At 41.4% G+C, this 22,669-nt stretch overlaps 1 protein-coding gene across 4 annotated transcripts in view; it reads left to right on the top strand.

Moving 5' to 3' along the window:
• Nucleotides 1-22,669, top strand: part of Itga8 (integrin alpha 8) — a 195,354-nt gene that overhangs the window by 78,015 nt on the left and 94,670 nt on the right. For all 4 annotated transcript variants that reach the window (NR_138462.1, XM_006497475.4, NM_001001309.3 and 1 more), the window contains one exon: nt 19,195-19,240. Coding sequence is in view for 3 of the 4 variants with exons in the window: in XM_006497475.4 (XP_006497538.1) it covers nt 19,195-19,240 (46 nt within the window). In the remaining variant the exon portion in view is untranslated. The remainder of the gene's footprint in view (nt 1-19,194; nt 19,241-22,669) is intronic.

The following is a 22,669-nucleotide window of genomic DNA, read 5'->3' as shown; positions in this document are numbered from 1 at the left end:
ACTGAAACTACTGATCACTAAGAGTCCCAAGCATGCTAGACACCGCCACAATAAATATAGACTGTACTCATTTGAATATTATTCTTGAATTCTTCTTACAGAGCTACATATACATATATGTGAAGGTCTATTTTATATACTTATGTCTATTTAGAGCAGAAGTATGTACAGTAGGACTAGATGACATTCGATTATGTTTTGAAAAATGTCAAACAATTATTATCTTAGAAAAGGTGGCTGAGTCCATGTGAACAGGGATGGAAATCAGACCATATCTAGTTCAGGTTAGCACTGACAGCCTGACTGACACTCAAGGGGCCATTTGACTTCTGTGAGCTTCTACTTCCCAGGGGTGTTTGCATTGTTGTGTCTATTTGGATTTCTAAGTTGGAAAAAAAAATTCTTACACAATACTGTGGCTATCTTCAGATAGGAATTGAATCTGTCTGTTGTGGTGAAAGTCAAAACTGCTTTATCACAGTTATATTTGGTGACAGAAGATTCTGAGAAATGGCATTCTACTTGGCTGAAGACAGACTGCCCAGGTTGAAAATTTGACTTCTCTAATTTCTAGCTGTGCAAGAGTGAGAAAATGTCTCAACCTTAGTTTCCTCACCTGTAAAATTGGACAAGAATGTGTAGATGTAAAAATTAAATGATGTGGGATGGACAAGATGCTTCAGTGGCCAAGAGAACTCACTGAGCAAGTGTGAGGAACTGAGTTCAAATCTTCCTTATCAGAGCTGGGAGTGTCCCCTCATACATATGCAGCCTAGGGCTAGAGGCGGGTAAAGACAGAATGGGAGGGCTTGCTAGCTGCTAGCCTAGCTATAGGTACAGTGAGAGACTGGGTCTCAAGGGTGTTACAGGATGATAAAGATACCCACTGTCCTTGTCTGGTCTATGAGCATGCTTCTTTGCATGTGCATCCAATACATCAACAGGCAAAGCTGTATGTTACAAACAAAGACCGCATGAAATCAAACTGAGATCATATACACCACTTAAGGGATGACAATTGTCCACTTTACTTTTCAAAGTATGTATTTTCGAGGTCCACTTTTTCCTTTGCATGTTAAGGTCCGTTCTTTTCTTTCAATTGAATAAACAAACTTCCCTAGCTTAACCTATGGGGATATGTTTGCCTCCTTCATCCCAAACAGGAGTAGGAGTCAGGTGGTAGCTACTGTGAGCCCTCTAGTTAGTAAGACCCCAGCAGAAAGCCCCCCAATATCCTACCCCCTGTGATGATGCAATCCACTTCTCACCCCACCTCACTGCCACCCCTGGGTGGGAGATGAGGTATCAGGGGCTTCCCTCAGGGCTCTATGTGCTTTACTCGCTAGCAGAGATGGGCAATGCACACATTTCCCAGTCCCTTAGCCATTTGAATATGTAATTACAATCCAACTAGACCTCATCTTCTATGAGAACAATGGAAATTCAGAGAAAGAAACTTTTAAATTGTGTAAATGAAAGGCAGACTGATTGTAGGAATAAGACGCTCTGATGTAATACAGAGGGGTAGGAGAGAGTAAGAAAACATTAGTTTGAAAAATAACTCAGATATCAATACAGGATAGTGGAGAAAAGACCACATGAGGGGAAATTCACTTATAAAACTATAGACACTAGTTTATAAGAATAACGCGAGATTTTTCACTCTCATGTTTATGGTATCCAAACCACATGTCTTAGACATTGGGTGTGTAAAATGTGTTGTTACTGGCACATATAAATAGGAACCACAGACATTTTCATCTGAAAACCAAAATGGAGATGTGTTTAACTTTTTCCCTGGGTTCTCACTGGAAGCCAAAGGCTGACCAGAGGATCCTGTGTACATTAATTGAGTGAAAACATGCCAGAGAAGAAACAGCTGTGATAGTTGGGAATCCTAAAATCCAATGATCTTGTCTAATCCTGTTAACCAGGATTGCATAGCAACACAGCCTGCTAAACACATAGCCCAGGCATCGGAAGATGGAGGAGAGAAGGGCAGGCTCTGCTGAGGAACACAAATCTCACAAGCAGTAAAAACTGGAGAAAACATGGGCTGAGGGCCAAAACTATCATTGTCTTGTTCAGGCTCCTAATATACAGTGATTATATCATGAAGCCATTTCAGACAATTACACTCAATGAAATAAAATGACCCATCTGTTTTAGTGAGTGCTGAGGGAGAGAAGGAGGGAGGGAGGGAAGGGGGGCAATGCAAACAAGCTAGGCCAACCTCTACACAGGGGAGGATTGAGTCAAAGGAAATAGTGTATTTTCGCTAAACCTTAAGGACCTTGAAGCCGCTGGTTTGAAGTTTAAACGAACTGCATTCAAATCTTGTCACGAGAGTTCATGTTCACTTCTCACAGTGCTTCTAAAGCGTATAAGCAAAGCAAATATCACACTGTCACTGAGGCATGCTGCCCATGTAACACATTAGAAGTTACAATATTGCTCTTCTTTGTGAGCATAACCCATGAATTTAACTAGAATTGAATGAATTCAACTGGGCAAGATCTTGAGTTTGAGTCAAGCCAAAAGGAATAGAGAGGTAATGGGCTTCAGTTTCTAAGCCAGGTTACCCTGTGGGGCTTGGTAGCTGGGCATCTCTGAGCCATGCTTTCACTGTCTAGAAGTAAAACAAGTGAGTGAGTTGCGACTCTAAAGGTCTGACCCACAGCATCTGTGCTTATAACACAGAGCTAGACACTGCCTCTCGTGTGTGTCCATAATATTCTGTAATTACTGAGGATTTGTCTTAATAATAAAAACTGAATAGGTGAAATTATATATATATTATATATAATATATATGCTTATATATATTATATATATGCACAAAACCTTTGTCTTAGTTAGGTTGGGGATAACTTTAGATTCCCAGGGAATGAAGATGCTCACAGCTCATGGTCCTTTTTACTTAGAGTCCCCTGTGAGCAGCATCCTGTATAACTGTGGCTCAATGGCCATCAACTAATAAATAGATTTGTGAGCGATTTAATGGCACTTAACAATTTGTGTTCCCTTCATCCATTTGTCCCACTCCACATCCAACCAAGGATGCAGCACTGACTTTTGTCGGGTTCTCTTACTTCACACTCCCTTGCTCACACTCCCTTGGCTTCTCATTTACTGTCACAACCTGGACACACCAAAGAGCATTGACCAGGCATTTTGAAGAACATGGAACTTGGCTTTGTCTCGGTGTTTAACTAGAATTAGACTGAGGTCACGTATTTGACAAGAATAGCACCCAGTGGCCCTAGCCCCTCCCAGATGCATCCTGCCCGGGGAGTGTGATGTCTGCTGTCTTCTCAGGCCTACTTGACTTGCATCAGGGACTGTCTTCCATGTTTCCCAACTAGAAAGTTTGGTTTTTTGTTATAGTGAGTATTTATAAAAATACTGACCATGCAAATTTCTATCTCCTACATTTTTTTTCACTGATCTTAGTATCCATAGATGAGCCTTGACTACAGATTATTACTGACAAATTGTGATGTATCTAAATTCATTCTATATCTAAATGTATTGACTGTAGCTCTGATGTAGGAACTATACAACCATTTATTTGTGTATATATATAAACATGGAATCATAGATATTTATTTTTGGGTCATATTCCATTCCTATGTCTATTTATGCTGTCGAATATGTCCCACATTGAGTGACTGGGAAAGCCTTCTCATATGTTTCACTGACATTTTGATATTGCCGATCTTTCTATAAGTATTTCCATACCGTAAAACATCTCATGATACTCCAGGATTTTGTGGGGTTTTGGTTTCTTTGTTTGCTGGTTTTTGCTGTTGTAGTTGTTTGCTGTGTTTTCAGTCAACCTTTCTTTAAGAAGCTATGATTCTTTCCTCTCATTTTTCTTTAGGTGTGATATTTGGCAATCAAAATCTGGACACCAAGTGTTCACATGCTACCAGAATGCCAAAGATAAACCTTGGAATATGCTGAGGCTGTAATGTAAATAGGCTGCCTCACCCCTACCTTCTGTCTGCTGTGGTCCCTTTCACATACTCTGTCTACTCCAAACCATCAATATTAGTTCAAATCAGCAAATTTCATATCTTATCACATAGCTAAACTTGGAGTCAGAACTTCTTCACTTTATTCGTTAGTCATAGATACTCAGCCTATATAAACATTGTTCAGATAATTTCTCGAACAGCTACTAATTTTCTTTATTCTTAAAAATAATAGAATCATGTGACATTGAAGAGATTTGTTTTAAGGAGTGCAATTATTCAATTATTCAACAAATATGTACAAAGTGCCTTCTACATGCCTAGCACTGTTCTAGATGAAGAGGATACAGCACTGAATTAAACAATGATTCAGCTCTTTGGGCCTCAGTTCTAATCCTGAAGGGGACAATGGCCGCAATGGGATCTTGACAAGTGATAGGGCTCAGGACCCTCCATTCCTTTATTAGTAAAACTGACATAATACCTGATCTGGGGGTTAAGTTAGATAATATGCATAAATTAGCTAGCATCTTTACTAATATTAGTCATAAATGAAGTAGTGACACTATGTAAATATAATCTATGCCTTTAAGAAATAGTATAATCACAGAGGCAAAGCACCTAAAAGTTGGCTTTGCTACAAGGCAGAATAGGAGACAACTTTTAAGAAGGTTGAATATGGGGTAATTTCAGAGAGGGCATCTGGGGAGAAAGGTCAGGCATAAGAACTTGTTCTATAAGCCTAAGCACCTAAATTTGATTTTCTAGAACACTCACAAAAGGGCCTACATGGTGGCATTTGTCTCCAAGTTCAGCTGTGGGGATGTGGAGAAATGTTGATACCTGGGATTCCATGGCAACCAGCTTAGCCTAACTGACTAGTCCCAAAGCAATGAGAGACAAACTAAGGTAGACAACTGCTAAAGGATGACCTCTGGTGTTGCACACTCACCTGTGCACACATGTGTGCACACACACACACACCAGTACTACTAAGATGACCAAAGAATCTCTGTAGGAGAATTAAGTTAAACAAGGTCTCAAGAAGTAGGTGATCATAAACAGTTATATGAGAAGCAACCCAAAAGAATCCAGTGATGCATGTCAAGGGTTCTTACCATGACAACAATAAAGATGACCCCCTGGTGTAGACATATTGAAAGAGTGAGTGGAAGGAGAAGGCACAGATGACACCCCAGCCAAGAGTCATATGTTCTCATCATGTGACAAAAATAATTTCCTACTTTTGAGAAGCCTTCGTTATACTAAGGTTAGAGTGTGTGAACTAACTCTGACTGAGTGATACTTCAGTGAAGATGAAGAACTCACACATTTCTAGGTCTAAAAGGCACAGACTTTTTTTAAAAAAGGATCTTGGTACACATAATGAATGTTAACTGTTTCTTTTACCATAATAAAAACATTACCCAATTTGTTATTGTTAGCATATATAGAAAAAAATTAAAGACACACCATTTTGTGTTGTCAAATCATGCTAAGAAAGAAACTTGATAAAAACAAACTGAAGTACTCTCTTCTTTTACTTTTAGAGCAGTTTGGCCCAAATTGATAGGGAGGGAAAGAAAGCTGAGAGAGCTGGGAATATATGTTTAAAGGCCTTGAGTAATATGTTAAATAATTGATGCTGTGTTAAGAAGGTAATGAGAAATACAAAGTTCTTAATACTTGAATATAGCCTCAGCCTTTACAGTAAATAGAATAATATAATTACTAATGTATACTTAAAATATGCTCATTTACAGGTGTGTTTGCAAATGTTTGGCAACTATTTTCCAGGAGCAAAACAAACAAACAAACAAACAAGCCCATATTTGCAACATGTACCAATTTCCAAAAATTCCCTGTGAATTTTTCCTATCATGATTGATTTTGAACTTTGCTGACTCTCAGGTGACAAGAATTATACAATTTACCTAGATACAGCTGTAATGAACACAACATAACTTCCTTCTCTGGTCCAGCCACTTACAAATATTCTAACTTCTCATTTTTGTGACATCTTGTTAAGACTATCCAGGCTCCCATTCTTCAGGAGATGGTGTAGAAGTCACTGTGCATGTAGATATCTCAATAGATATCACAGTCATGTTCTTATTAAGATATACATATATCAAGCGAGCTTGGAGTAGTGACTCAGTCTAAAAGGTGTTTGCTTTGCAAGCAGGAGGACCCGAGTTTGATTCCCAGAATGCATGCAAAACAAAAAACAAACAGAAAACGGGCAAGTGGGACACAGCTGTAATTCCCGCACTGGGTAGGCAGAAACAGGATGACTCCTGGGGCTTCCTGGAGAGCTCCCAGTTCCAGTGAGAGGCCCATTCTCACCAACCAAGGAAGGAGGCTCCTGAGGAACAGGAGCTGTGGTTGCCTTTATCGACATCGCCTCTTGCTTGCCCCTAAACTACACTGAAACAGTTTGCCTTCCATCCAAAGCTATTATCACTAATCTTAGAACTAACCATCTCTTCCTCACACCTGAGTCTGATACTGAGGTAAAAATACCAAGTCTTTAGACTTGGTAAACAATTTCCTCCAAAGTCTATTTCAGAGCATATTTAAATAACATCCAACTTGGTAGAAGTAAAACTATGGCATTTCCCATGTCCAGTGAAAGAAATTAAATCGAATGGCTATTACATTTCTGTATAAGGTGCTATGTAGTCGTTTAAAGTTTACCTAATTTCTTTCTTCGAATAATAGTGCATAGTGGCTTTGTTTCTTAAAGCCATGGAATCATTAGGTAAAATGGGAAGCAATTTACACTTGATCTTGCTTTTAAGACATAAATTCCTGATGCTGTGCTGTGGCTTTCTTGAAGCAGGTTAGGGGTAAGAGTGGTGTGTGAAAGAACTAGAACAAGCCCAAGCATGACCATGCTTAGGATCGCATGTTATTTCTTTCCTCTTATTGTCTATTCTTTCTATAAGTAATCTAAAGTTATTAATATGCAAGTGAGTACTACCTTAATGTCTTTATTTTTATGCACCCCTTCTATTTCAAAGCCTTTGCACACCCTGGTCATTTTTCCATGTTTGCACTCTCCTCTTAGAAACTCAGGTCAAATGTCACTTCCTCAGGAAGCCATCCCCGACTCTTGCAATGCCCTGGAAACACACATCTCAGATGGAAACTTTACCAGCATGTTAGTATTTGATAAATGTCCTTCTTTAAACCAAGGGATGGATATTGTTTTGGTTAGTTTGTGCTCAAACCATTGGCAGATACAAAAGGCAGCAGGAAGATCCCAGGTGAATACGTGAGTCTTTGTCTGGATGGATTCTATGAACGCATAACCAAGGCACCAACTACCCCACAGGCACACGTCTGCCTGTGAAGTCTGGGTCCCGTCTCTCTGTAACTCACCACTGGTTTCTACCTCCATTGGAACTTAGTGAGCCATTTTACCTCTGTGTAGAATGAGCATGGACACATAAGTAGAGATGATGAAGATGGACTTTGGTACTTCTCTCTTCTGGGTTCCACTTAAAGCAGAAGTTGATTCTCAGCAGCTTTCTCCTTTCCTCCTAGCTTTAGCTCCGCCAGACATGTAGGTGTTTGTTAGTTGTTCAAGCTGCTGTAGCAGCCGTGTTAAGTTTTTAGCATCCATGATGAAATACAAAATAACTTAAAGTAAGATATAATTGTTTGGCTCTCTCTTTTGGTAGTTTTGGTTCATCATGGTGGGAGAGACGGAAGAGTAGCTCACATCACGCAAGATTAGGCAGGAAGCAGAGCAGGACTGTACAGGTAGGGCCATGGGAAGATGCAACCCCCAAGGACACTACTCAGGATCCTTGGGATTTAAAGCCACCGGGGATCTACTCCTCCAACCAGGCCCCACCCTCCACAGTGCCACTTCCTCTCAATCTTTGTTCCAATTTTGAATCCATCAGTGGATCAAATATTGATAAAATCAGAGTCTAGTCATCTCTGGGAATGACCTCACACACATACATGGAAGTACGCCTTACAGGAGGCCAGCCAGTTCTCATCCCATTCAAGGTCAAGACTGAGCCATCACACCAGTGACGTGATGAGTAGCACACCCAAAGCCAGGAGCCCACGTACTTCCTTCTTCACCATCATGGAGCAGATTTACTGTCATGGCATATGTTAACCTCGGTTTAGCTAACCATAAAAACCATTATCTATCCCAACCCTCACCATTCAAGATTGATCTGGAGGTGGTTTGAAAACTCTAATAAGATTCTCGTGACTAGCCATTTCTCAACTCTTTCAGTCAAGTGGACATAGCAAGATGGTGCTCAGTTTCAAGGCTGAGGTCTGAGCTCTTGGCTTCAGATTCGGTCCTGTGTTCTAAAATAATGACTCAGATAATCACTGTATAGAGCTTCCTACCAGAGAGTCCGCGCGCACGTGTGTGTGTTCCTATGAGAATGTGTGTATGTGTGTGTATTTATATGAGAATATATGTATGTTTGTGTGAGGATATGTATGCTTGTACGTAAGTGTATGTAAGTGTGTGAATGAGTGAGTGTGTATGTGAGTGTATGTATGTGTGTGCATGTGTGCAAGTGTTTGTATGAGAATGTGTGAGTGTATATATGTGTTTATATGAGAATTATGTGTGTGTATATGTGTGAGTGTATGTGTGTGAGTGTGTTTGTATGTGTGTGTGAGTATATATGTGAATGTGAGTGTGCGTGTATGAGTGTGAGTGTTTATGTGAGTGTTTATGTGAGTGTGTATATATGTGTGAATATATGTGTTTGTATGAGAATGTGTGTGCTTATATGTAAGTGTGTGAGTGTATATGTGTGTGTGTTTGTATGTGTGTGAGAGTGTGTATGTTTGTATGTAAGTGTGTGTGAATGTGTGTGTGGGTATGTTATGTGTGTGTGGGTATGTTATGTGTGTGTATGAGTATATGTTAGTGTTTATGTGAGTGTGTGTGTATGTGAGTGTGTGTGATCATGTGTGCATATATGTTTGTGAATGTGTTTGAATGAGAATGTGTGTGCTTATAAGTGTGTGAGTGTGTGTGAATGTGTATGTGCTTGTACATATATGTGGAGGCTAGAGTTTGACACTGGTGTCTTGTATCATAATTCTCATTCATTTTTAAGACCTAGCGGTGCAGCTGGGCTACTCAGTACACAGTATCACCTTGGGTTTTACGCTGGTGCTGGGGATCTGAACTTAGGTCCTCATCATGGTACGTGGAGCACTGTGCTGTGCTCACCCTCACTCTGAAATGACCCATTTGAAAAAGATAACCAGGAAAGTCTTCTTGGGCCCTTTCTAATTGCATTGTTAATGGAATTATTTTCCATGTGATATTTATATTTTAGTGATATTTTCCTATGATAATGATAGGGATCATTATCTGAATCTGTTAATTAGCCCTAAGAAATTTTTACAAGACAGTGAATGAACAGAAGGGCTGGGATCTGGCCAGGCCTTAGATGCAATTGGGAAGTAGGTGGACCTCATTTGGGGATGCTCAGAGCCTCTCTTCTCTGTATGTTCTTCTTTCTATTCATGAAAGCTGCAGAGTGCCCAAAGTTTGCCTTCCCTTAAACGTGTGCTGTAGAAGAGAGGATAATATCACTGTTATCAATTTAGGAGTGATTAGGAGAGCCAAGAACCATCTATAAATTTTATTGCTATGGGCCCTAGTCGTTGTGGTTTATTGTCTCTGTTTTGCTGGGTATAGAAGCAAGGCTGTATACATGCTGAACAAGCACTCGCCTATTAGTACCTTGTCAGCGCTTGACCTCGGTGTTTAAGAAGCCCCTTAGTGAGTTGGATCCTGGCCTGTGTTCTGTAAAGCATGGCTTGTGCTCCATGTTCAGCGAGATGCTGAGAAATGAGGTACCTGGAGCTACTGGGATAAATGCCCGTCTCCCCTACTCCTCTTCAATCTGTAATTCGTATCTTTACAACCGCCCTCCAAAATTCAGAAAACAAAACAATAACAAAAAGCATGTATTTCCTCCTACTCTTGTGAAGAAGTCCAAAACCAAGATGGTTGTGGAGTTGGCTCCTTCCTCAGCTCTCGCCTCGGTTTGTGCTGACCGTCAAGCGGTCTCATGGTCCAGGGTGCAAGTCCTATTTCCTCTTACAATACCAGGACTATGGGATTAGAACCCACCACATGAGAGCATTTTAAATTAACACCCTACGTATAGACATACCCTAAGGGGCTTCCTAAGGAAGAAATTTTACACCATGAGATCTATTTAGTATATATTTTTAATAAAAGGTTTAGATATGTACAAAATGTATTGCCATTATACCCTCCCCCATCTCTTTTTCCTACCTACCCCCTCCCACTCCTTCTGAGTCCCTTCTTCTCCACCCGAAGCACCCCTCTTACTCTCATGTCTTTTGAAAAAGTACACACTTCAGTGCACAATACTTAGAGAGCATATAAAACCCCATAATGTTTTAATCACAGGAATTTTCCCTCAGGCGGGATATGCGAGTATTGGGGGCTTGTGGCTTTTCTGGGGACTGTGAACTCATTTCGTATAAACTGACAAAGGACCCTAGTCCTGAAGAAGAAAACTTTTCTCCAGAATGTTTGACAGCTGCTGGACAGCACACACACACACACACACACACACACACACACACACACACACACACATTGCATCAGCATGGCCCCTGACAAAGATCAAGTGAGACTATTCGTAGTGACGCTGAAGGCAGAAGGAGGGGGAGGAGAGGTCCTTGCAACCACAGGATGCTAATAATGTGTAGAAAACTATTTTCATAAGGCACACTCATTGTTTGATAGTCTGCTCTTGGTTTTTTTTTTTTTTTTGTGGGATTTTTTTTTAAAAGGGAAAATAAACCCTCTGTAAATCACAAAGCTGAAACCTAATCCTTTGCTCAGTCTCATAACTGTGTTTCTTTGGAGTTCATTTGGAAGCATTTCAGACAGATTGTTAGCATTATTGCTTTCTGGGACAAAGTAGTGCTTTTTTTTTCTCGAACATTTCTTCCTCAACTCATAACTTTTCTCTCAGTAATATTTTGCATGTTGTGATAAAATAGCAAGAGAGACATCTATTTTTAGATTAACATAGTTGCCAAACTTTAGGAGACTCCTCTAAGGCCAGCTTCCCACAGGCATGAGCTGGTTTTCTGCTACCCCCCAAATGCCAATTTCTCTATTGCCAGACTCACATGCTGCTGTTTTTAACCCCAGAACTCTGTAACAGCTGTCAAGGCTTATATCTCTCTTAGTTTCCTCACTATGTAGAGGAAAAGATCATGATGGGTCTCCAGAAATGACTTTCTCTTAACTGCTTCTTTTGGTCTTTACATACTCTGGGAAGAGGCCTAGCACAAACGGACCCTGGGACAGTGATTGGCAGGGCCTCGAAGAAAGTCTAAGTTGTATGACTAACAGCAATCTCGAAACAGGGATCAAGAGTTAGTAGCTTGAGTCACAAAGGTGAGGCCAACATTCATATGTACAGGCTGAGAAAGCCATGCATACACACACACACACACACACACACACACACACACACACCTCTGCAGGAGAAAGGCTACAGTACAAGGTTCGGAGGCTTGGGTTAGATATGAGCACACATAAAATCTCATTCATCCAACCCCAACAAATTCTACTCTTCAGGTTACTTTCTTATTTCAGGACCTTCAAAAGCTTCATCAGCTATGAGTGAATGGAGGTTTGTTCAAGGGTATGAAAAAGTCAGCAGCAAAGTAAAACAGGATTTGGCAAGCCTAGGTCTTCACCTTCCAAACCCAGCAATGTGCCAGCTGACAGACAGCATGGGATTTAAAACAGGGCTTCCAAGGTTTAGAGGGAACCCAGGGAGAGGCCACATGCAAATCTAAATTGCCCTAATAATCAGTCATATACATATGTAACCACCTATGTACACCGATTTTTTACTGTGACTTTCCAAAATCTGGAAACATCTATGAAGTCTCTTAGTGAGACCAGACAATCCAGCTGTGGGCTGTGTGACGTTAACTGGGCCAGGTGGTGCTTACATATAATCCCAGCTCTTGGGAGTTGGAGGTGGGAGGATCTGAAACTCATGAACATCCTTGGCTACATACCAAGTTCAAGGCTAGCCTGGGCTATATGAGAACCCATCTGGAAAACAAGCAACAACAACAGCCTTTCAAGAAAAATATCCGTTTATGCTCTCATAAACCAGGCCCACGAACTAGTCCTGCCCCACGTCCCATCTCACATCCTGCTAAAGTGAAAGGCTAGGAATAACTTCTCATCCCTCCCCTTGTTTGCAATCCTTTGATGACTAGTGAAGTTAAATATCTTCCCATAATTTGTTGACCCATAAATTTTTATGTGAATTCTCCCCTTATAGTTTTTTATGAGTATGTTCATGCGTTTATCAACCTCTATGAGTTTTTTCTTTTTTTCTTTTTAACAGATCAGGCATAAACAATAGCCACTAGCAGTTCTTTTTTATTAGGTGTCAAACACTCTGGTAGCCATTGAGAAATGCTAACCTTTGATCAGGGTTTCCCTGCTCCTCCTGTTCTTTCAAACATGCTCTACTGCATTTGCTAAAATTATAACTGGAGAATTCCTGATGCTCTCTTTATTTTCTCTATTTTTAAGGTGTCACCTCTTGAGTTGTGTTAGTCTTTTCCGACAACTACTACCTTTGCATATATGTTTTCTTAGGGCATTTATTTATTTTTAAATTTCTTGTATGGGGGATGTGTGTGCCTATTCAGAAGCTGGCAAGGGACGCTGGGAACCCTCCATTACTTCTCTCTGCCTTATTGCCTTTGGACACTGTTTCTGCTAAGTTAAATGCTGGAGCTAAAGGCATAAGCAGTCATAACTGGCTTTTTATGTGGGTGCTGGGATTTGAACCCAGGTCCCCATGATCTTACTCACTGAACTCCCCCTCTCCAGGTTTTGTTGGATATTCTCATCACAACCCCCATTGTCCAGAACAACTCTAAATTAGTATGTGTGCCAGTGTGCTGGACACATGCTTGCACACATATGCTCACCTGTGTTGCAAATTAGCAGCCATAGATGGACAATGTGCTTTTTCCTGTATCACTATCCACCTTAGTTTTAAGGCAGATTCTCTTGCTGAACCTAGAACACAGGAATACAGCTAGCCCACCTGACCAGCCACCCTCAGAGAAGTCCTCTCCAGCCCTGACACTATAGACACATCCCACACCTGGATTTTACATTGGTGCTGAGAATCTGACCGTGGACTCTCATGCTTGCACAACAAACATTTTGCCTACTGAGCCATTCCCAGCCTAGAAACCCTTTTTTGAGTTCCAAATAAAAAGAAACCGTCTAAGGCCCTTTGTTGCAGCACTCTTCAGATTAGTGTGTTCCTCAGGATGATGAGACAAAGAGAAAAACTTCCAGAAGGGAGGTGACTTCCAGGTGAGAAAGACTGCCTGAGCTTATCAAGTAAAGGTGTAGGGGTGACAGAGGCTTCTCCAGGAAGTGACCCTGAAGGAAGTTAGGGTTTCATTGTTGTTGTTTTGTTTTGTTTTCCAATACCCTGCATTTTTTCTTATGATAGTTCCATAGTACAGCATGAAATACATCTGTAAATTTGTTTTTTTTCCCAGAATTTGATTTACTTTACATCCCGATCTTACCCTTCCCTCCCTCTTCTCCCAGTCCCACCCTGGCAAATCTCTTCCCCTGTTACCTCCTCCCCTTCTCAGAGAGGGGGAAGCCCCTCTTTGGTACCACTGCACTCTAAGACATCCAGGTGCAGCAGGACTGAGCAACCTAGATGAAGAGTTAGTGGAGCACTGTCACCTCTCTGTCACTCCTGAGTAGCCCTTGCCAGAAGTCCTCCCTCCTTGCTGCATGCTCCCTGCCTGACCAAACCTTGAGCAAACCCTCCAAAGGAAGTCAGCCTTTGGAACAAACTTTCATCTCTAAGATTTCCTTCCTTGGGATGTCAGACTCTGTAGCCCAAGCACTCCCTTGACAACTTGGGTGATTCCCTTCCTTCTTATTTAAAAATAAACCAAAAAAATATTTAAATTATTATAAAAATTATTTTAAAATTAAAAAAAGGGAGACAGATGGCTAATTTACGAGGTTGAGATCAGCCTGGTCTACAGAGTGCATACTAGGCTGGTCTCAGTTACAGGACAGCTGAGCCTGCACAGAGAAACCCTATCTCGAAAAATCACAAACAAACACGATGATTAGTGTGTATGATTCAGCTGAACATATACTAAAAATGACAGTTTGGGGGACTGTAGTAAAGGACATGAGCGTGGCTCATTCCCAATGACATCACCTTTTATTAGGGTCACTTTTTCTGGACAACTGACCCTGCATTTATGCTAATGTCTCCTTTCTGTTTCCTTAAGAGGACCCATCCTGCTTCCAAAGGAAAACAAATTCCATGTTTCAGGCCAGGGAGTGCTTGACAAAGGCCTGAAGCATTTGGAGAGCATTTTCTGATTGAGTGGAAAGAACTGATTTTAGTTGCCAGTTATTTCTTCCAGAAAAACAAAACAAAACAAAAACAGCTAATGTGTATATGTGGAGAAGGGCACCATTTTTTCATTTGTTTGTTTTTGGATTTGCCTTTGAGGAATTTCTTATAAAAGCATGAGCTCGGTGTAAGACCTGTTATCTATAAGGGAGTGGGGAGAAGATTTATATGGTTAGAGAGCCACAGAGAAGCAGCAAAATTACATTGTGTCTGGATTACCATTACAATGCCTACATAGAATGGCTGGCAAGATGGTTCAGAGGGGAAAGGTGGTTGCAGTTAAGCTTGGTGAAATGACTTAGACTCCTGAGAACAACATGGTACTCTCCAGTAACTCCCTTCTAACCAGAATTATTTAACAAGTATTGTTTCTGGATGTGCATACATATTTGTGCATGCATATATACAATACACACACATACATATATAAATACAAATATATATATATACATACATACAAGCATATATTTATGTTATATAGAGGACATGGAGATATATAAGTGGATATACACACAAACATCCATCCTATATCTATGCAACCCATTGTGAGCGGCAGAGAGAAAAAGAGAGAAGCTGTGTGATCCCCATCAAAACCAGTCCCATCTTTTAGAAAGACAGATTACTTAGAACTGAAACCACCAAGTCAATGCTCTTTTCTTAGAGAGATCTAGCCAACTTGAGATCTTTTCCAGCAGGCATAATACCGAGGTGGCATCTCAAAAGACAAGCATACTTTTGTGGTAGATAACTGGTGGCCTTTGAATAACTGGCCACATTCTTACAAAGAAAAAAAAATGTGGCCTATTTTGCCTGTTAATTTTATTTTTTCAGAATTGGAAAACTCCCTCTCTGCAACACATTAATTACAGAGTTGAAAGGGAAGGTCCTGGTCTTTGTCATCAGTAGGAGTTTGTCTCTGAGATTATTAGCTCCAGTGGCAATCTGATCGTGATGGAGTCTCTGCATCACTATCTAGACTCGGGAAGGTGTGTGTACGTGTGTATGCTTCTTCCAGTATCTCCAAATTACAGGCAAATAAATGGCAGAACTGCACTCTGGCCTCCACTCACCTGCTTGAATAAGCACAGCAGTTCATGCTGATCACCCTTAGAATATGCTCGCAGCCATATTTCCTCTTACTTAGCAGGAAGTTGTGGGCCTCAATTTTGTATCTGGCTCTGTGCCTGATACCACAGAAGCCAAGATTTCTTTCCTTTTCCATTTAGTTTAACACACACTATTGCACGAAGTCTTTGCCTATGCAAACGCAAAGATTTCTGCCCTGTGAGGGCTTATAATCTCACGTTTTTTTCACTTAAAAAATAACTTACAACCCTTCCCTTCTCTTTGGTGTGTGTGTGTGTGTGCATGTATGGTGCAAATGTATAGTATTCATGCTCATACATGACAATGTAAAGGTTAGAAAAGGACATGGGGTGACTTTCTCTGCTTGTCATAGGTTTTCTATTCCTGCACAAAACATCATGTCCAAGAAGCAAGTTGGGTTTATTCAGCTTACACTTCCACATTGCTGCTCATCACCAAAGGAAATCAGGACTGGAACTCACACAGGGTAGGAACCTGAGGGCAGGAGCTGATGCAGAAGTCATGGAGGAACGCTGCTTAGTAGATTGCTTTCCCTGGCTTGTTCAGATTGCTCTCTTATAGAACCCAAGACTACCAGCTCAGGGATGGCACCACTCACAATGGGCCCTCCAACCCTTGATCACTAACTGAGAAAACGCCTTACAGCTGGATCTCATGGAGGCATTTCCTCAAGGGAGGTTCCTTTCTCGGTGATAACTCTAGCTTGTGTCAAGTTGACACACAAAACCAGCCAATATACTACTGCTCTCTACCTTATAGCCTTCGTAGAAGTTCCCACACCAAGCTGAAAGCTCATAGTTTGTGCTAAGGTAGCAGACCACTGAGCTCTGTTCTCCAGTGTTGGGGTTAAAGATATGCACAGAAATGCGCGACTTTTTACCTGGATGCTGGGGATTCAACCTCAGGTTGCTATGTTTCAAATAAACTTTAAAATGTAATCTCTTTTTAGCTAAAGGTACAATATTGGATGCAAATGTTTTACTTTACTCAGTGCTTTGAGCATAGCCCACGATCCTCTTGAGTCTGTCTGTGTAACAGGGGTATCCATGTCCTGCCCTGTCAACAGATTCAAGTGAGGCTACCCGCATTACGTTCATCTCAGCTTTGAGGACTGTGAGTACACAGAAGAGTTCATATTCTAGTGATAGTAATCAATGCAAGAATATCCCCAAGGACACACGTGTAACAAAGAATACATGTGAAAAAAGCCAGAGAAACTAAAGTTCTGATATAAGTCATTGAACAGAGTTTTTAAACTGCAAGATTAAGGAATGTAGACATCTGGCTTCAAGGGTTTAAGACAGAGGCTGGCTAAACTGCAGTCCCCTTCTCTGTGGTTTCTTTAATTCCATAAACACAGCTCTCTTTAGATGGCTTGTGTTTGACTTACTCAAACAATAGCATGCACAGTGCCTCCTCTGAGTCAAGTCCTCAGTCTCTTATTCCAGACTCCATATTTATAAAACAGAAAGGTTTGCCTAAATTTTGATCTAAGAGATGTTTGAGCCCATTACATAAGAAAAAATATTTAATAAGAATTATTGTATCTTAGGTTGAGTGGTCCCCACACAAACATTAAACCAGGGATTAGAAAACATATTGTGCATTGGAGAAATTAGCCTGGGCAATATTGATAAAGAAGAGATGAAGGAAGACTCAGAAAGGAGGGATGTGATGAGGATCATCACAGATCTGGATGCTACCGTGGGCAGATATGGCTTTTTTTCTGGCTGGGGACATCCAACAGACAGGGAGGAGCACTCCTCCAGTGACCAACCTGGACACAGAAGTCATATTCCTATTGCTCAGTTCCAGCTCTCAGCCCTATGTGGTTAACGGGGGAGAAGGAACTGACAAGACACTGTGGTGCTGAGTCATTTTGCTGTAACTCAGCAAATGGCTGAGCTTCCCCTTCGTCCTTTTAAAAATGTTTATCCTTCTCTTTCAATAGACTTAACCAGTTATTGTTTAAAATGTGTTGGGGCCGGCCTGTGGCTCTCATGTCCGGGTTCAAACCTGGGAGGCATCATGGAGCTGAAAAAGAAGAGGGAATCTAGGCGGGTAGAGAAATAATGGAACCAAGACAAGCTAGTCAGCTCAAGGTTCAAATGTTTAATAATAAAATCTGCACTTATAAAGAGGGGAAGCCCATCCCCAGTCAAGCTAAGTTTCTTGTGAAGTTGTCAGAACAGCCTTTTAGCAGATTCACAGTTTGCAGTAAACTCGGGGAAAACCTTGAAGAGCCAAGGTGGCAGGCAGGGTCACATCAAAGGAGAGTGATGAGAAGCAGCACAGCAGGAGGCCCAGCCTCAGTGCCAACCGGTCTGAACCAGCCTGCCTAGGCTGAAGAAGGGTACAAAAATGTGTGCTTCATTCCAGACCCTTACTCCTCCCAAGTCTGCGCTCTTTACACTGTAGATTTAGACCGTGTCATTTCTAATGTCGTGGATTTCCACCAAGGGTTACCCACTGTAAATTAGAGATAAACAGGCTGCTTTACCTGGGGGCAAATCACTGAGACAGTTCCTGTCCCTCAGAGAGTCCAGGGTTTCCCTCATATCTGCCTCTGACCTGGTTACGTGACGTCAGTGAGTTTATAATCTAGTCACCTTAATGTTCAGTTTCTCTGTAAGTTGTACGGCTGATAACCTCTCAAATTTCCTCTCTGAAAGAAATCACTGGAAATAATTTTTTGGTAGAACATTGGATTTGTTTGTGTATTATCTACTATTACTATTGCTACTGAAGAACACCAGATTAATACTTCAGTTATTTAAAAGGCCATGGACTACTTTACTGAATGGGAACTTACTACGCATATTCTCTGGAAAGAGGGAGGGTGCTATCTGATTGATGCTCAGAATGTCACACTTGCAGACGATGATCCTTGCTTCCTGGGGTTGTCAGTGGCAGCAAGACAGAGATAAGACAGTGTATGTAATAGGCCAGACTTTCTGTCAGTCCTCAGCTTGTAAATTTTTTTCCTTTTGCCTTTTCTTGGATTATCTGTCTAGAGGTTGGGAAAACCGTGCCAGGGTGGATTCCCAAGCATGTCACCACACTGCCCTTCAGGGAGAAGGCATCTGAAAGCCACTCTTTCAAATGTCAGACTGCCATTACATTGAAGTGCCATAGCCTTCCCGAGTGTCCACAAGCAGTGTGAATTCTTCCTCTGTTTATATGGCTGTCACTCTGCAGTTGGCACTCCAGAACCTTCCATGTACTGCTTCAGATTGTTAGCTGTGTGCAGAGCAAGCTGAGCCACATCTATCAGAAATGCTTAGGACCAGAAGTGTTTAGGATTCTGCTTGCTTTCATTTCTGGTTGTGGACCACTTGCATACATAGTCAGAGATCTTAGAGATGGAGAACCGAGCATAAATTCAAAACCTATTTACATTTTATACATCCCTTATGTATGCAGCCTGAAGGTAATTGCATACAAAATTTTTAATAATTTTGTGCATGAAACAAGGTTGTCTGGTATGGAATTTTCCACTTGTAGTCTAATGTCCTTGCTTAAAAGTTTCAGATTGGGAGGGCTTTTCTGATCTGGGCTTTCAGGTTCTATAAAACTTATGCATGGATTTTGATTTGTCTTTTTTTTTTTTTTTTTCAGATTTGCTTGTAGGGGCATTTGGAAAAGGGAAAGTAGCTGTTTACAGGTACGTGGTTGCTGGGTTGTAAATGCTCTACCTTAGCTGCATTTCCCTTAGATTATAAGTTTAGTCCTAACGCCATTAAAGGCCCATTCTGCCTGTTTATTCTGGAGACAGGTCCTACGTCCCTTTAAAACTCTGTGTGTATTTCTCCTCTATTTTTAACATTTCTCTCATTTCTATATACTTTTATTCTCATACTTTATGAGCAAACCTCTAGCTCCTACCAATATAACTAACATTAAATAAAGTATTAAACTCACCGAATCGGAAAATGACTCATGTTTTAGGTGGCTCTAAAGTCAGACTCTCTATGTCAGGGAATCACTGATGTCCATACTTGTAGGACAGAATCATAACAGGCAGAACATGACTATTCACACTCACTCCTACACCCAAGTGTGGACAAAATGTTGGGGAATAGAGCATGCCAGGAATCAGTCATCCCCTCCTAAGCAAGACCTGCTACAGCACTAATGCAGCCACACCAATGCAACCACACCACTAGTGCAGCAATGCCAACACTATAGCACCAATGCAACCGCACCAATGCAGCCACACCCATGCAGCCACACCACTAATGCAGCAATGCCAACACTATAGCACTAATGCAGCCGCACCAATGCAACCACACCACTAATGCAGCAATGCCAACACTATAGCACTAATGCAGCCGCACCAATGCAGCCATACCCATGCAGCCGCACCACTAATGCAGCACCAATGCAGCAGACCTGGATTCAGAACCTGACCCTTCCACACACTAACTGTTGTATGATTTCAGGGAAAACTCCCATAGCCTTTGGAGCCTCTAGTTCTCACCTGTACATCAAACTATCAAATCAATACTTAGCTCATGAGATTACCTCTGTCTAAGGATTTAGCGAGAACCTAAATGCAAATTATACTAAGTAATAACTGATTAGATAGCTGGGTTTTTCTTTAAAAGTTTACTATGAACTCAAGAGACTAGGTTAGGATTTCAAGGTAAGGTCATGCAAGAATGCATGGATACAGACCTGTATGTGCAGGTGTCCTAGGTATGCAATGCTAATGTAGTTAATTTACTGAGAGATTCTAAGCTTTGCTCTCCACAAATCACTAAGCTTTTGCTCCTCGACCCCAGTATAAAAGCGCATCATGCACGGATTTGAGTCAGCTATTCTCGCATAGGCTATAGAGAAGCAGAGAGCAGAAACTCCTAGCAGCTCTCAAGTACGAGGCTCAGGCTTCTTATGGCCATCAACTGACAACCACCCAAAACCCTGACTCTATCTGCCAACCTCCAAATCCACCTCGGCTCTGGGCCAATCCCATATTTTCCATGACCTGATCCAGCCTATTGCTGGCACAAGGACCTAAGTGACTGCTGATCCTTGCAGAATTAGAAAACCTGTCCAAGGCGACTCTGCTCAGGTACACCCCAATGCCCACACCAGATGTTCCTTTCCATCCTCTACCTTTCTGTGCTCGAGAGGATTATTACTCCCACCTTCCCCCGCTCGCTCCCCTGTTTTCTCAAAGGTGATTACCACAGAAAACGTCTAGCATGCCTAACACCATTTTATCATCTTATGTTTACAGATAATACAAATTTGAAAATTAAAAAATATATAATACAGTACATCAAGAGTCTTGTAATAAATCCCAGTGGCCCCCTTGTTATCACAAAACTATGCGAAGTAGTCGCTTGAACAGCATTTTGCCCCTAGAAATACATGGCGCCCCTCCCCCTTCTGTCCATCAGAGGAAACCTACTCATCACACCGCTGATACATACTGAACTCTGGAAATCTGGCTCCCAGCTAGTGTCTCCTTTACTTAAGCTTCAGAAGCTGCTTTGTTCTCCTGCTCTCTGATTTACTCTCTTGTCTTATTGCCCTCTTGGGGAGCTCCAATGGCATTCACATCCATTCCCCTCCTCCCATGTAACTTTTAGAATCATCAAAGACCTCCACATAAAACCAGAGACACAGAAACTTATAGAGGAGAAAGTGGGAAGAGCCTTGAACACATGGGCACAGGGGGAAAATTCCTGAACACAATGCCAATGGCTTGTGCTGTAAGATCAAGAATTGACAAATGGGACCTCATAAAATTGCAAAGCTTCTGTAAGGCAAAGGGCACTGTCAATAAGACCAAAAGGCAACCAACAGATTGGGAAAAGATCTTTACCAATCCTAAATCTGATAGGGGGCTAATATCCAATATAAATAATGAACACAAGAAGTCAGACTCCAGAAAACTAAACAACCCTATTAAAAAATGGGGTACAGAGCTAAACAGAGTTCTCAATGAGGAATACTAAATGGCTGACAAACACCTGAAAAGATGTTCAACATCCTTAATCAATAGGGAAATGCAAATCAAAACAACCCTGAGATTCCACTTCACACCAGTCAGAATGGCTAATATCAAAAACTCAGGTGACAGCAGATGCTGGCGAGGATGTGGAGAAAGAGGAACACTCCTCCATTGCTGGTGGGACTGCATGCTGGTACAACCACTCTGGAAATCAGTTTGGTGGTTCTTCAGAAAATTGGACATAGTACTACCGGGAGATCCAGCAATACCTCTCCTGGGCACATACCCAGAAGATGCTTCAACATGTAAGAAGGACACATGCTCCACTATGTTCAGAGCAGCCTTATTTATTATAGCCAGAACCTGGAAAGAACCCAGATGTCCCTCAACAGAGGAATGGATACAGAAAATGTGGTACATTTAAACAATGGAGTACTACTCAGCGATTAAAAACAATGAATTCATGAAATTCTTAGATAAATGGATGGATCTGGAGGATATCATCCTAAGTGAGGTAACCCAATCACAAAAGAACACACATGATATGCACTCACTGATAAGTGGCTATTAGCCCAGAATCTCAGAATACCCAAGATACAATTTGCAAAACACATGGAACACAAGTAGAAGGAAGATCAAAGCATGGACATTTCGGTCCTTCTTAAAAGGGGGAACAAAATACCCATGGAAGGAGTTACAGAGACAAAGTGTGAAGCAAAGACAGAAGGAATGACCATCCTGAGACTGCCCTACCTGGGAATCCATCCCATAAACAACCACCAAAGCCAGACACTGTTGTGAATGCCAGCAAGAGCTTGGTAACAGGAGCCTGATATAGCTATCTCCTGAGAGGATTTGCCAATGCCTGACAAATACAGAAGTGGATGCTCACAGCCATCCATTGGACAGAGCACAAGGTCCCCAATGAAGGAGCTAGAGAAAGTATCCAAGGAGCTGAATGGGGTTTGTATCCCCCTAGGAGGAACAACAATATGAACTAACCAGTATACCACCAACCAAAGAAAACACATGGTGGGATTCATGGCTCTAGCTACATACACAGGAGAGGATGGCCTATTCGGTCATGCATGGGAGGGGAGGCCCTTGGTCCTGTGAAGGTTATACTCTCTA

This window comes from Mus musculus, chromosome 2 (assembly GCF_000001635.26).
Source record: "Mus musculus strain C57BL/6J chromosome 2, GRCm38.p6 C57BL/6J".
Lineage (NCBI taxonomy): Eukaryota > Metazoa > Chordata > Mammalia > Rodentia > Muridae > Mus > Mus musculus.
This window is presented reverse-complemented; position numbering and strand designations above follow the sequence as displayed.